Source organism: Sitophilus oryzae, unplaced genomic scaffold (assembly GCF_002938485.1).
Source record: "Sitophilus oryzae breed Bouriz unplaced genomic scaffold, Soryzae_2.0 scaffold_130_pilon_pilon, whole genome shotgun sequence".
Taxonomy (NCBI): domain Eukaryota; kingdom Metazoa; phylum Arthropoda; class Insecta; order Coleoptera; family Curculionidae; genus Sitophilus; species Sitophilus oryzae.
In genome coordinates, this window is record NW_022145960.1 from 865,558 (window position 1) to 879,962 (window position 14,405).

General features: G+C 34.4%; 1 protein-coding gene across 1 annotated transcript in view; it reads left to right on the forward strand.

Annotated features, from left to right (window-relative positions):
* Window positions 1–14,405, forward strand: part of LOC115874968 — a gene marked incomplete in the record, with an annotated part of 636,162 nt that overhangs the window by 368,945 nt on the left and 252,812 nt on the right. The window contains 1 exon segment of the mRNA XM_030890274.1: window positions 6,389–6,488. Coding sequence (XP_030746134.1) covers window positions 6,389–6,488 — 100 coding nt within the window.

Genomic DNA, 14,405 nt, shown 5'->3' on the forward strand with positions numbered 1-14,405 from the left:
TTCAACATACAAATAAAAAATATGTACCACACATTATTTTCAGATTTTTGGCATACACATATTTGTATTATGAAAGTCAATACCAACATATTTATTATGAAAATACGTCTAAATATTACAATAATCAATAATTATTACAATAACTTGAATTTATATTCAGAATCTAATCATTTCATAAATACTCAATCTTTCCATTGTATATACTTTATCTTTATTAATTACTTATAATAGTTGCTGCAATTTAGAACTAGCACTTTAGTACACACAAACATATTCTTCTTATAATACGGGCAGAAATTTGACTTATTTCAGATACAAGTATTCGAAATACAGATATAAGATACAAAATAGGTATTTCCATCTTATATTTGAAATGCTTTTTTTAATTTCATCTTCTATCTTGTATTTAGATACATTTTTTTAGTATCTTAGTATCTTATAAATACTTAGTTTTTGCTAAAATACCCTATACTAATACTAATTATTACCTATGCATATTTTTTACTTTACAACATTCAATCATAACATGGACGAAACCAGTGTCGGCAGATCAAAAAATCTAGGTATTTATCTAGTATCTATTTAGTATTCTTCTATATAACAATGGAGGAATGGGGAATACGTAAAAAGAAAGACAAAAGATGAATCTTATTACACGTTTTTTGAGGACTCGGATAGACCTTCGGTGTTGAGATTTGAACACCAGTATTAGGTGTTGTTTCAGTCGGTGTACCCGTGTCAATACCGACACCGGTGTTCATTTCAGCACCGATGTTCATCTACAACACCGGTGTTTATCTCAACACAGGTATCGCGATGAACACCGGTGTCGAGATCAACACCAGTGTCGGTATCGATGTCGATGGTGCCGTTTGTTTTTTTTTAGTTTTTATTCTAATTTAATATTTTTTGGTTTATTTTGCAGCTACGAATGTTTGTTTCTTTATATTTTATTTTGTTTTCTGTTTGTTTTTGATAACAATTTTTACTTTATAGTTGTTTATCTGACGCTTCCACTTTGTTTTAATGATTAGTCTGGTAAAACAAATATATTTAAATTTGAGTGTTTTAAGTTAAAGTCGGCGCTCTTTAATTAACGATAAAAATAAGCACCGATACAACATTATTATTATCAAGTTTATTTTGAACTTATTAATAAACATTATTTCTTCTTTAACCCGTTTACCAAAACACCGGTGTCGTAGTCAAAACCGCTATCGAGATGAACACCGGTGTCCAGACTAACACCGGTGTCGAGATGAACACCGGTGTAGATGACCACCATTGTAGATGAACACCGGTATCGAAGTGAACACCGGTGTCGGTGTCGATAAGTAGCGACAAGTGTCGAAGTAGCGACGACAAGGGGTCTACTAGCAGCACCACTCCAAGTGTAGCTAGAAGACTTTCGTTACTTTTTTCTTTCTTATTTATTCTCGTTATTCTCTTTCAATATTTAAGTAATAAAGACCTTCTCAGATTTACACGATTCTTGTTCATAATTCTTATTAATGTAATAAGTTAAATATCTTATATTATATCTATATTATTTCAAATAACTTTTACAAGAGTATTTTGTAACTTATATTTCAGATACTTTTTATGAGGTATTTTGAAACATCATATCATATAACGTACATCTCTGAATACGGGTATTCACAACGAAGTGAATATGACCATACATTTGTTATTGTTCGTGTTGGTTTGCTCGTGTATCACATCTCGTCTATATTAGAGTGAAGAGAGGAACTCCAGTTGGATATCGCCACCGATGAGGAGAAGGCACGTGAAGAAGAAGTTCGCATTTCAGTTATTCTTAGAAGTCGTTTTGTTATTGTGCTCCCGCTCTAGTTTCTATCGCGCAACCCATAACCGGTCTTACGTAAACCTTAGCAAAGCTCGGGTCAAAGAGGAGGGTTCCAAGGGCTTGGGTAAAAAATCAAAATGCTTTTAGAACCAAAGATACAGTTTGAGCAATGTAAAACTTTCTCTTCGCCTAAAGGAAGTTTTACACTTTGCTACATATTTACAGAGCTGCAGTAGTCCATTACCTTAGCGATTTAAACTAGAAGATGGCTTCGAATTGTTCCAGTGTGTTTACTACGTGGAGAAATTTTGGAACTCGCTTGTTTATTACGGCGATCGATCAAGTGTACAAAAAATGTAATTAACAAAGCTTGACGTACGGCCTTCGGAGTGGGAGGCGTTCACTTTGATTTAGCACGATTTTTGGAGTAATTATTGTATATTTCTGTAACATTGCTTAATTAACAAAATTGGGGCTTGTTATCCCGATCTAACAAGCTATTCAGCTATATATATTTTGTATTTAGTACACTTTGCGATGAAAAAAATGAATTAGATTTTTTTTACTATACTGCTGTCCTTTTCCGGGATGTGGTGATTTGTACTCATACTCTTTTACTTGTCTATTTTAACTTTATCTTCATAAATAGGTTGGTTGATGATTGATGTCGACATATGAAATATTGAAGTTAAAATAATTACAAAAAAAAATAATGTCATCATCATTTTCAGCTTATTCAATCATTTACAATTATGGTGTAGTCTCCCAGACATATTTAGGTACTCTGTTTGTAGTTGGGCCCATTGTTGTCTATTGTTGGCTATGCGGACCCAAGTTATCCCTGCTAATTTCCTAATATCATGTTCCCATCTCAGGTTCGGTCTTCTTTTAGGTCCCATCTCAGGTTCGGTCTTCATTTTTATGGTCCTTTTGTTGTCCGTCCTTCTTGCCAAGTGTCCTGCCCATTGCCACTTGAGGGATTTGACTCTATGGTTGACCATCTATTACCTTGGTCTTTTGTCGTATCCACTCTCCTCTTTTACAGACCCTCTTGGTTATTCCCAGCATATTTCTTTCCATTTAATAAGCGTTGTGCGACCTACAGTTTCCTTATGATGTCCGTTCTAAGTGTCCAGATTTCGCATGAATAGGTCATCACTGGTAGTACACATTGGTCGAATGTTTTTTTCTTTATATAGATAAAGTGGCATTCTAGATTTTAATATGATTGAGTTTCTTCATAAGTACTCCATGCTAACTTAGGCGTTTAAATTTTTTATTTATCTTCTGTTGGTTTCTGGTGGAAATTAATGTAAAATTGGAAATAACCACGGATCGAAGTTAAGTAAAATGAAATTAAGATAGATTAAAAACATGATTAGTACTCGAAGTAAATAATAAATAATCTAACGATGGATCAGAATTTAGATTGAATAAAATACAATTTAAGTTGTTATTAAATTCACTCCTTATTAAATTAATAAAATAAACTATAGCAATGGAAATATAACTGTAACACAACAGTACAAAGCACAAAGTACACAACAGTACAAAGCACAAAGTACACAACAGTACAAAGCAAAATAAAATACTAATTCATCACAATACACCAAACCTTAGTTTTAATCATCTGCTAATGATCAAAATAAAACACTAAATCACCACAATTCACCAAAACACTTTTACTTTTACACTGGACGCGCGTTTCGCTAACCATGTCAGCATCATCAGCAGATGATTAAGACTGAATGATGACAGTCTTAATCATCTGCTGATGGTGATTTTGTGATGGTGGTGATTTAGTGTTTTATTTTGCTGTGTAACACCAAAGGTTCCAACACTCAACTGTAATCTGCTAATGATGCTAACATGATTAGCAAAACACGCGTCCAGTGCAAAAGTAAAAGTGTTTTGGTGTATTGTGGTGAATTGGTGTTTTATTTTGCTGTTGTAACACCAAATGTTCCAACCTTTTTAGCTTCATTGAGGAGACACATGGAATCTATCGTAACATACTTAATGGATAATAATACCTTAGCAAACTGTAAATTATATTCCTGCAGCTATAGTGGGGTTAGATACATAGGGGTGCAACAAGGGGGTAGGGGGATCCCCCCCCAGATTACTGGTACGTGAAAGGGTGTCGGATAAAATTGGGTGTCGAATAAAATTGGTTTTAACCTCAAATCAATATTATCTTATAGTGACCTAAGCCCTCCCAAAAGACTTGAGCTCCCCTAAAAAAGTCTGTGTGTAGTTGCGCCCTTGTAGATATTTATTTATACGAATTTAGATGTCTTAAATATATGTGTTAGTTCCTTTAATATATACTGATTTATTAGTGGTATAAATATATGTTTACTTCATAGCGAAATTCTGAAATTCACCTGTTTATTCAGGCGATCGATCCAGTATACGAAAAATGTAATTAACAAGGTTCGACGTACGGCCTTCAACGTGGGAGGCGTTGATTTTGGTTTAGTTCAATTTTTGGAGTAATTACCGTATATTTCTGTCACATTGCTTAATTAGCAAAATTAGGGCTTGTTAGACGATCTAATAAGCTATTCAGCTTTTTGTGTTAATTTATATTCAGTACACTCTACGATGAAAAAACATACAATATTAGAAAATTTTATTTTGACACACTTTTAACGGGTTTTAACTTTTACATTTTTGGAGCTAAAACATTCAATGGAAACAAATTAAATGTTTTTTTTTCAAATTCTAGTTCCTAACAAAAATAGCACATGCTGTCAATGTTATATGGATGGATTTATATAGATGGACAATATACCTACTTACATATTTTTATTAAATTTAAATAATACAACATATTAAAAAACGCATGTGTGATATATTTCGAAATCAGAAAAAAAATGGTGATAACTTACTTTTACTGTATTATATAGAGTGTAATAAATAAACTGTATTATAAAGATTTTGATACTGAAATGTAATCACATTGGATTATATGTAGACGATTATGTGAAATTTGATTTCCTTGGCTATATGCATTGTAATTCTAAAGATATAAAATTAAAAATAAGTAATATCCACTTGAATATTGTAACGTTTTTAGTTCGTTACATGTATTTTTTATATATGATTTATATGATAACTGGCGTATCGTCATCGGATTCCGTATCGTTCAGGCCTGATAATTTATTTGGCACGCTTGGCGTAATTTTTACGTTCCCTAGTCGCCAACCCTGTTATCGTTTCACTGCTCTGTGGAGGCGCTGTCAACATCGCTCCAAGGTTAGGTCGCTCTCCGCGCTTAACCTCACTTTTGTTCACCCGGCTTTTAGAAATGGTAATAATTTAAATCTTGCTGCAAAATCTGAATCAGCTGCCATTTCGAAGCAACAGGTAAAGATGAGCTATTATCTTTTATAGATTCGATATTGTTATTGAATATTTTTAGGGTAGAGTTTTGGATTGACCCACCTTAACTCGTATTTGTATTTTGCTGACACGTTGGTGTACTTTTGCTGTTGTCCTCCAGAATGTTAAATGGAAGAAAGGACAGTTCTTTTGTTTATTATTGAACCCTCGGAAGTGTTTCGAGGTAGGTTTATTTTGTTTATTAGACCTTGTTTGGTTGTTGTTGTTGGGTCTTATGGACGTACATTATCTTATGGACGTACATTGTCTTATGGACGGACTGTGTCCAAGGTACGGGTAGTGTTCCCCTGTACCGTTATCTTATGGACGAACTGTGTCCAAGGTATGGGCAGGTGTCCCATATCTATGTATTGATTCCAAGGTTCGGGCATTATCCAAGGTCCTAGTAGTGTTCCAAGGTACGGGTAGTGTCTCCATATTGCCACATGTATGGATGTAGCGTAAGCCCCATGCTGCTTCGTTCCCATTTCTCAGTCTAGTCAGTAGTTACGGCTGTATCAATTCATGGTGTTCTCATTCTGGCCCCCTTTTGTTGTATTGGATGGCCGAGTACATGCGAGACCACCTCACGCTGTTACTGTTTGAAGCAGGATTACATAAAGAACAGCTAAGTGTAGATTTAAGTTCTAGTTTTACATTTAACATCTAAAACATTTTCAGTCTTAAACAATAACGTACATCTTAAGTAATATCGTGCGGACTATGTTTAGTGATTATATTGTTAAGAACATTCATGTCGATTTAATATTTAAAATATGATTTAGATCTTAGGTTTCATTACATTACGCCTTGTAATAGAATTTAACCACTATAATAATTATTAAAATTGTACAATGCTATTTACCATCAGAATTCGTCATGAATAAATATAGCCATTAGTTTTAAGTAATATACAACTGTGTTTTCTTTCTCTGTACATGCCTGGCGCCTAATATCTATTTTTTTGGTTTATTGTTATTAATTAGTTTTCTTTCCAGTGAAATACCTTATCCACGACTGCTCTCCGATGAAAATCTGCCGTTCGCAGTGGTAATGTTTATAAAAAAAACGCTACAATATCATAAAATTTCCAGTATAATAACTTGTAATTTACTGTTTTTCATTTCATCCACAGCTAATTTCTTAACTCTTTTGTTTTCATTTCTAATCATATTAATTATAACTTTTTTACAGATGGAAGCGTTGGTGAGAGAAATGAAAAACACAGAATCCGGGGGCGTCCCCGTTCGAAGCCAGAAAATATTTTTGACATCTATTCCCGCTGCCTTTATGGGTGAGTCCTTAATATAGCTTTAAATCGTAAATAATTTATACTAAGTCTACATGAATTTTTCGATATAATTTTATTTCATTGTTTTTGGTTTTTTAGAGTTAGTTGGTTATTTTTGTAACTTTTTACAAATGTTTATGAAATAGGCATACTATAAGGAGGAAATTAGAGATATAGGTGTAGAAATATGGAAAAACTCATTACATTTTTTAATTATGTCAAAAATCGTAATTCTAAAATGATTTTCCGAATGTTCTTTTTTTCAATATTTTACACCGTATTTAATAATATTTTAACATAAACTGAAAATTTCTGCAGTGGATATTTACAAACTTCTTCGGTGATAGAAGTAGAATTACACTCCGTCTTTCGAATATACAGGGTGAGTTTTAACTAAGTGCAAATATTTTTAGTAGTACAGTACAGGGTGTCCCGTTTTGGTTGAAATCCGTTATTCGTGAAGATAGAAGGATGCGGTTTACACAAACCTGTGCCACTTTTTTGTCAAATGAAAGATGCCGTAAACAAAATTTTCATAGCCCTGCTCGTTTCTGAGCTACAGGGTCTTTTTAAAAATTTTGCAATTTGGGACACCCCCTGTATCTCTGTTACTGTTAAAGGTATCGAGAACGTGAAAACTGTTTATTGTAGAACTATTTACATGGAATACAGTGGCGTAGTCTGTTATTCTACAAAAATAATATTTTTAAAAATATTAACTAAAGTTATGTTTTCTTAAATGGAACACCCGGTATATTTATAAATTATATGATCTGGCATGCGACAAGCTTCTCAAAAATATATATCACTGTAAATTTATTTTCACTATTTAGTGGAATATTAAAAAAAAATATGAACAGATCAAATTTATTAGTAGGCCATGATAGATAATAAAAGAAACTAAAGAATTATTAAAAGTATACGGCTATCTGCCTCTTGTTGTATTTTGGGAGCCACTAATATATCCTTTATATTAGGGAAACTTAACTCTCTACCGCTATTTGTAAATTTTGGAATCTATCGTACCGGAACATCTAGATATTCCTTTAGCTAATTTACGTGAAATATAATGTCAGCAAGATGGAGCTCCCCCCCCCCCACCACTTTGAAAATATTAGCCACTAATAAATTCTTTATATATTAGGGAAACTTAACTCTCTTCCGCTGTTTGTAAATCTTGGAAGCTATCGTATCGGGCCTTTTAAATATTCCTTTGGCTAATTTACGTATAATATACTTTCAGCAAGATGGGGCTCCCCCTCACAACTTAACTTACAACGAAAATATTAGAATTTTTTTTATTATTTCTCAAATCAATGAATCGGACCAATGGGTCCATATGATGGCCTCCCTTATTCCCGGATTTGTCCGTTCTCGATTTTTGATTTTGGGATTTTTAAAATATGAAATATATCGTGGCAACTAACACAATGTCGAACACCTGGAAAATGCTTTAATAATGCAAGCTTTTAGATATGTGCAAACCCATCCCGTTATGATAACGCCCCCAATTTTCATCCAAATATTGACGTTACTTCAGAAATTATTTGGAAAAAATTGAAATAAAAATGAAACTTCTACACCCTGTATCTCCGAAACTAAGCATTTTAGAACATACCTATATATGAACTTTTTTACTTATTTTTATCTGCAGAACATGCTGCCGAAGTTTCCGGAATACAGTTCGGACCACCCTGTATAGCTAATGTATAAGTAAATATTCATAGGTCAATTTAATATGCCATATACGTAATATTTATTCATAATACTCAACTAATAATGCCTTACCATATTCTTTATGTTGTAATTTTAGTAAAATATGTCCTTTATATCATGTAGTTTCTTACCGTCATAAAATAGACTAGGTAGTTAAAATAAAGGTTGAAAATAATGAGGGGAAATTTACAAAAATGAAGGAAACATAAACGGCGTAGCCCTCAACAAACTCGTAACGTATACATCAGTATCATCGTCATCATCATTCTCAGCTTATTTAACCATTTCCAATTATGGTCTCTATTGTTGTTGGTTATGCTAATTTCCTAACATTATGGTTCCCTCTCAAGTGTGGTCTTCTCCTAGGTCTCTTAATTCCTCGTACCCACCATTCTGTAATTTTTGTGGTCCATCTGTCGTCCGTCTTTTTTGCCAAGAGTCTTGTCCATTGCCACTTCAGGGATTTGATTCTGTGGATAACATCATTAAGTGGCTTTTCAGATTTGAATATAATGGAGTTTCTTCCATAAGTATTCCATGCTAACTTTATTCTTCGGTTGATTCCTGGTAGTAGATATCCCGAGCTGTGGATTATTTGTCCCAGATATATGTATTCTTCTACTATTTCCAGTTTTGTGTTATTTATTAGAATGTCTTTTCTGTCTACTAGTTTGTTGTAACCTAATATAACATTACTTTAGTTTTTGTTAAATTCATTTTGAAAGCTAATTTATTGCTGGTTGTATTTAGTTCGTTAATTTGTGTTTGTAGTTCTTCAGGACTATTGGCTATTAGGACTATGTCATAAGAAGAAACTTAGATTCTTCTCTAGTTACACCAGTCACCAGTGTAAACCATAACTACCAGTGTAACGCCTTCCAGCATCATCAGTACGGTAAGGAATCGGCAAACGATGAATTCGATCCCATGAAACAGAAACCAGGAAGCATACGATACACGAGGAACCGTTTGCTGACTTTAGTACAGAATTGCCAAGATCAGAGAAAAGATGTCTTCATGTGCTTTATAGACTATGAAAAGGCGTTCGATAATGTTAAACATAACCTCCTTATATCATACCTCAGAGAGTTGGGACTTGATGTAAAATAATTTGTATTGGAACCAAAAAGCTGAAATTCGTATACATAGCGTGGGAGTAACAGAAGATTTTGAAATAAAAAGGGGGTAAGGCAAGGGTGTATTCTGTCTCCAATGTTGTTCAATTTATATGTGGAAAGAGCATTCACTGAGTCAATCTCCGATAGTCCCATTGGTTTGAAAATAAATGGCATTCCAATTAATAATATCCGATATGCGGAAGACACAGTGATATTGGCAGACAATGTAAATGATCTCCAAATCCTTCTAAATAAGGTTAACAGTGAAAGTCAAAGACTGGGTTTAAACATAAATACTACAAAAACGAAATTTATGGCTGTTAGCAGAAACAATATTCCGAACACCGGAATTTACTTAAATGGAGAGGTCATCAAGCAGGTCACACAATTTAAATATTTGGGATGCATGGTTAACGAAACGTGGGATCCGGATCAGGAGATCAAATGCAGGATCCTACTTTTCTGAGACTGCGAAGATTTCTCACAGATAGGAATTTGAACTTCGGCCTTAGATACAGAATGCTATGTCTGGTCCGTTTTGTTATAAGGTGTGGAAGCATGGACACTGAAGGTAGCAACAATAAACCGAATTGAAGCCTTCGAAATGTGGACCCTACGACGAATGCTAAGAGTGCCCTGGGTCGAATGAAGACATTCTCAGAGGAGCTGGTCTGGAACAACGTGAACTCTTCGAAATCATCAAGAAGAGAAAAATAGCCTATTTGGGACACATACTGCGTGGAGAACGCTATCACTTTCAGCGTCTGATTCTCCAGGGTAAAATAGAGGGTGGCAAGGGAATAGGACGAAGGAAGCTATCCTGGCTGAGAAATATTCGTCATTGGACAGGCATACAGGACTCCCAAGCACTCCAAGTCGCGGCAGTTAACAGAACCATCTGATGAGGAAGAAAAAGATGAACGCCTACGCAGGAATCTGCACGGCACCTTAAGAAGAAGTTAGCATGGAGTACTTATGGAAAAAAACTCAATCATATTCAATTCTAGAATGCCACTTTATCTAAAGAAGAAAACATTCATCTAATGTGTACTACCAATCATGACCTATGCATCCGGAACCTGGACACTTAAAATGGGCATTATAAGGAAACTGCAGGTCGCACAATGCTCAATGAAACTCAATTTGCTGGGAATAACTAAGAATGACCCTAAAAGAACAGAGTGGATAAGACAAAAGACACAGGTAATAGAGGTCATCCACAAGTGGAAATGGGCAGGACACCTGGCAAGAAGGATGGACAACAGATTGACCACAAAAATTACAGAATTACAGAACGGTGGGGACGAGGAATCAAGAGATCTAGAAGAAAACCACGCTTGAGAACCATAATATTAGGAAATTAGCATAGTCAACAATAGACAACCAATGGGTCTAACTAATAAATAAATAAATAAATAAATAATACATTTATTGTCCAACAGGTATACACCCAAACAAAAGACAATTAATAATAGAAATATTAAGATATAAATAATAATAACATAATATATAAAAAAAATAATGATATGAAATATATTTAAATTCTTCGTCACGTTACTATGAGTACCGTTCTTCTGTGAATGTCTAGTATATCATCCAGTACCTTCTTGAAGGATGCTAGTGAGTTCTGAAACAGATCCAGTATGTAGTGGAGAGCAATATTATTAAGGTTGTGACAGCATCTATAGAGCGGGGCTTTGGTGGCATTGCAGGTACGAAGTGTTTGGAGGCGGAAAGTATACTGATATCTAGTTGTGACCAGTGGAACGTGCCAGTTTAATTCGCTCAAGAGAAATGCACAGTCCATCGTATTGTTGGAAATTTTAAACAGAAATATTAATGATGAGCGAAGTGGCAGTTCTCTGAGCGAAGAAAAGCTCCACCTGTCAAGCAGTAACTGCTGATCTATACCCCGCTGTGGATAGACGCCATCAGCTCTAAAGGATAGCAACTTGAGAAATCTACGTTGAACCTGTTCCAGACGTTGAATATGTATTTGGTATATCGGTGACCATACTACTGATGCGTAATCTAATAGCGATCGTACCAGGGAGTTATACAGAGTAGTGGGCGAGATATATTTTGAAAGTTTTTAGTAGTACGATAGATAAATCCTCAAGTTTTGGTTGCTGATTTACACACTTCATTAATATGAGACTGGAAATTTAAACGATTATCAATGTATACACCAAGATCCTTCACAACTTCACAAGATTCAAGAGGGGTATTGTCTATATGGTATATGTGACCTTGTAGCGTTTTTTATAAACATTACCACTGCGAACGGCAGCTTTTCATCGGAGAGCAATCGTGGATAAGGTATTTCACTGGAAAGAAAACTAATTAATAACAATAAACAAAAAAATAGATATTGGGCGCCAGGCATGTACAGAGAAAGAAAACACAGTTGTATATTACTTAAAACTAATGGCTATATTTATTCATGATGAATTCTGATGGTAAATAGCATTGTACAATTTTAATAATTAGTATAGTGGTTAAATACTATTACAAGGCCTAATGTAATGAAACCTAAGATCTAAATCATATTGTAACTACTAAATCGACATAAATGTTCTTAATAATCTGTTACAACCTGTTACGTTGCTTTTTAGAGTGACAGCGAGCTTATTACATTTTTTGATGTTTAAAGGTAAATTTTTTCTAAGAAGATCCAAAGATTGCTGGATTAAAAGACAATCTTCAACACTATTGACAGTATGAAATATCTTTAAGTCATCTGCAAACAATAGAGCTGGATAAGATAATATCGTTTATATATAACGAAAACAATAACGGTGCCAAATTGCTACCCTGTGGGGCTCCACTAGATGGCGAGAAACGATAGGATTGAAGACCATGATACTCTACGTACTGTGTACGCCCAGATAGGTATAATTGTAGTAAACATTTCAAACTGCTGCTAAATCCAAACTGAGAAAGTTTTGTCAAAAGCATTTGGTGGTCCATCCTATCGAAAGCTTTTGAAAAATCCATATAGATTGCATCAACTTGAGAGCCTACTTCGATAGCTTTATATGTATATTGCAAAAAGCAAACAAGATTTGTTACTGTAGATCTATTTGGAAAGAATCCATGTTGTTCATCCACAATTAAGCGTTTGACCTGATAGAACAATTTTTCAAAAATGCACATTTCAAAAAATTTTGCAAAGTTCGATATTATAGCAATAGGGCGATAATCCTCAATATTGTTAGTGTTTCCTGACTTAAAGATCGGACATATTTTAAAAGTTTTCCAGCACTCTGGAAATGTGGCAGTCTTAATGGCAACATTAAAAATAAAGGTCAACGGCTCAGCAAGCACCGATGCACAATCTCTTATTAAGAATGAAGTTATTCCGTCAGGTCCAGCAGTGAGTTTGTTCTTCAGTTTCTTCATCGCTTTTAACACATCTGTTTCATCCAGTTGAGGTAGTGTTGTAAAGAAAGAGTTAGTGTCAGTGGTTGGCTCGGAAGAACTTCCCAAATTTGTATAAACACTGTTAAAGAATGTTGCAAACCCATTTACGATATCTGTAGTGTTATTTAGTTCATTATTCTCAAATGTCATAATACCTGGGATGCGACTAGAAACGTTTCTTTTATTGATGCCAGAGCATTTTAGGGTTTGTGCACAGTGAATTTTGAATTTCAGCTAAATAGTCGGAATATGCTCGATCAATTTCTCGTTTGGTGATAGTTCGAAGATGTTTATAAGTTGCATATGCCGTCAGAAAACCAGTTTTCTTCCATTTCCGAAAATTACGATATTTTTCTTGTAATGTTTTTATAATGTCGATAGTAAACCAGGTAGGATACGTGCGCTTGCTTTTATGGGTATTGTAGATTGGTATATACTCATCCATCCTTGTACTGATAGTCCTGTATAGTTCAGCGACTAAATCATCCACGTGATCACATTCAGCATTCTTCAAGATTTCCCAATTTGTATTGCAGAGACGCTTATATAGAAGGGGGTAATTGCCTTTCCGGAAGTTGTATTTTTTATTGAGCTGTTTGGAGAAAATTTTTTGACAGTTTCGGAGTAAAGGGAAAGCTGAATATGCAGTGATGATGATCTTCTGGAACTATTTCAGTAGAATTAGAAACTGAACACTCCAAGTTTGATAAAACCAAGTCCAAGAGTTACCTAACGCATTTGGGATTACATTATATTGGTTTAAGTTGGAAAAAGACAAGAAATCCTGTAAAATCGTTAATTTTGTGGTCGAAACAGTGTTGTTGATCTGGATATTAAAGTCACCCATTAATATAATTTTATCATTTTCAAAGATATCTAAGGATTCCAAAAGGTCAAAAAACTGCCTGTAATCTTCAATTGGGGAGCCAGGAGGAAAATAGACCAAGACTAAATTTAATTTTAATTCCGGAAGTACAATTTTTACTCCCAATATATCCACTGTCGGGAGACAATCATTAATCAAACCAAAATTGAGCCGAATCGATGGAATGTGATTTCGAACACCCAACAAAACTCCTCCACCCCTGGTTACATTTAAAAGTTCAATTTTACGATCTTCCCGATAGATGTCAAATCTATCATCAAACAATTCATAATTATTGAGGTCCGACTGCAGCCATGTCTCAGTAAGTGCAACTACATGATGATCGGTCTGGCATATGGACTTATAGAACTCATGAGTTTTTGTATTTACATTTTCTCTTACATTTTGATAAACTAGTGTTAGTAAATTAAATGTATTTCTGTTGGACATGCTGTTTAGTTTAAATGGTTTGGTTTTGCAGTAACAATGGATGGAAAGCCGTCTCTATGTATTATTTTCAGATTCGTTTCTCCAGCCGCCAAGCGATCATTAAGTTCCTGCTTCACCTTTCTAAAATCTTGTAGTTGAGCATACGTTTTATCAGATCGCACTGATATCCTTTCATAATTTATGTTATTTGTTATTGATCTTGTATTGTGAAGAACTTTAGAGGCAACATCAGGTTAGCTACAGATCACTCTCAATGGACAATTTTTCTCATTCAGTCTTCTTATCATCTTCATTCATCTTCCTTTCCAAATATAATAAAATTTGCTTTCTTTCTACAACTACAAAGAG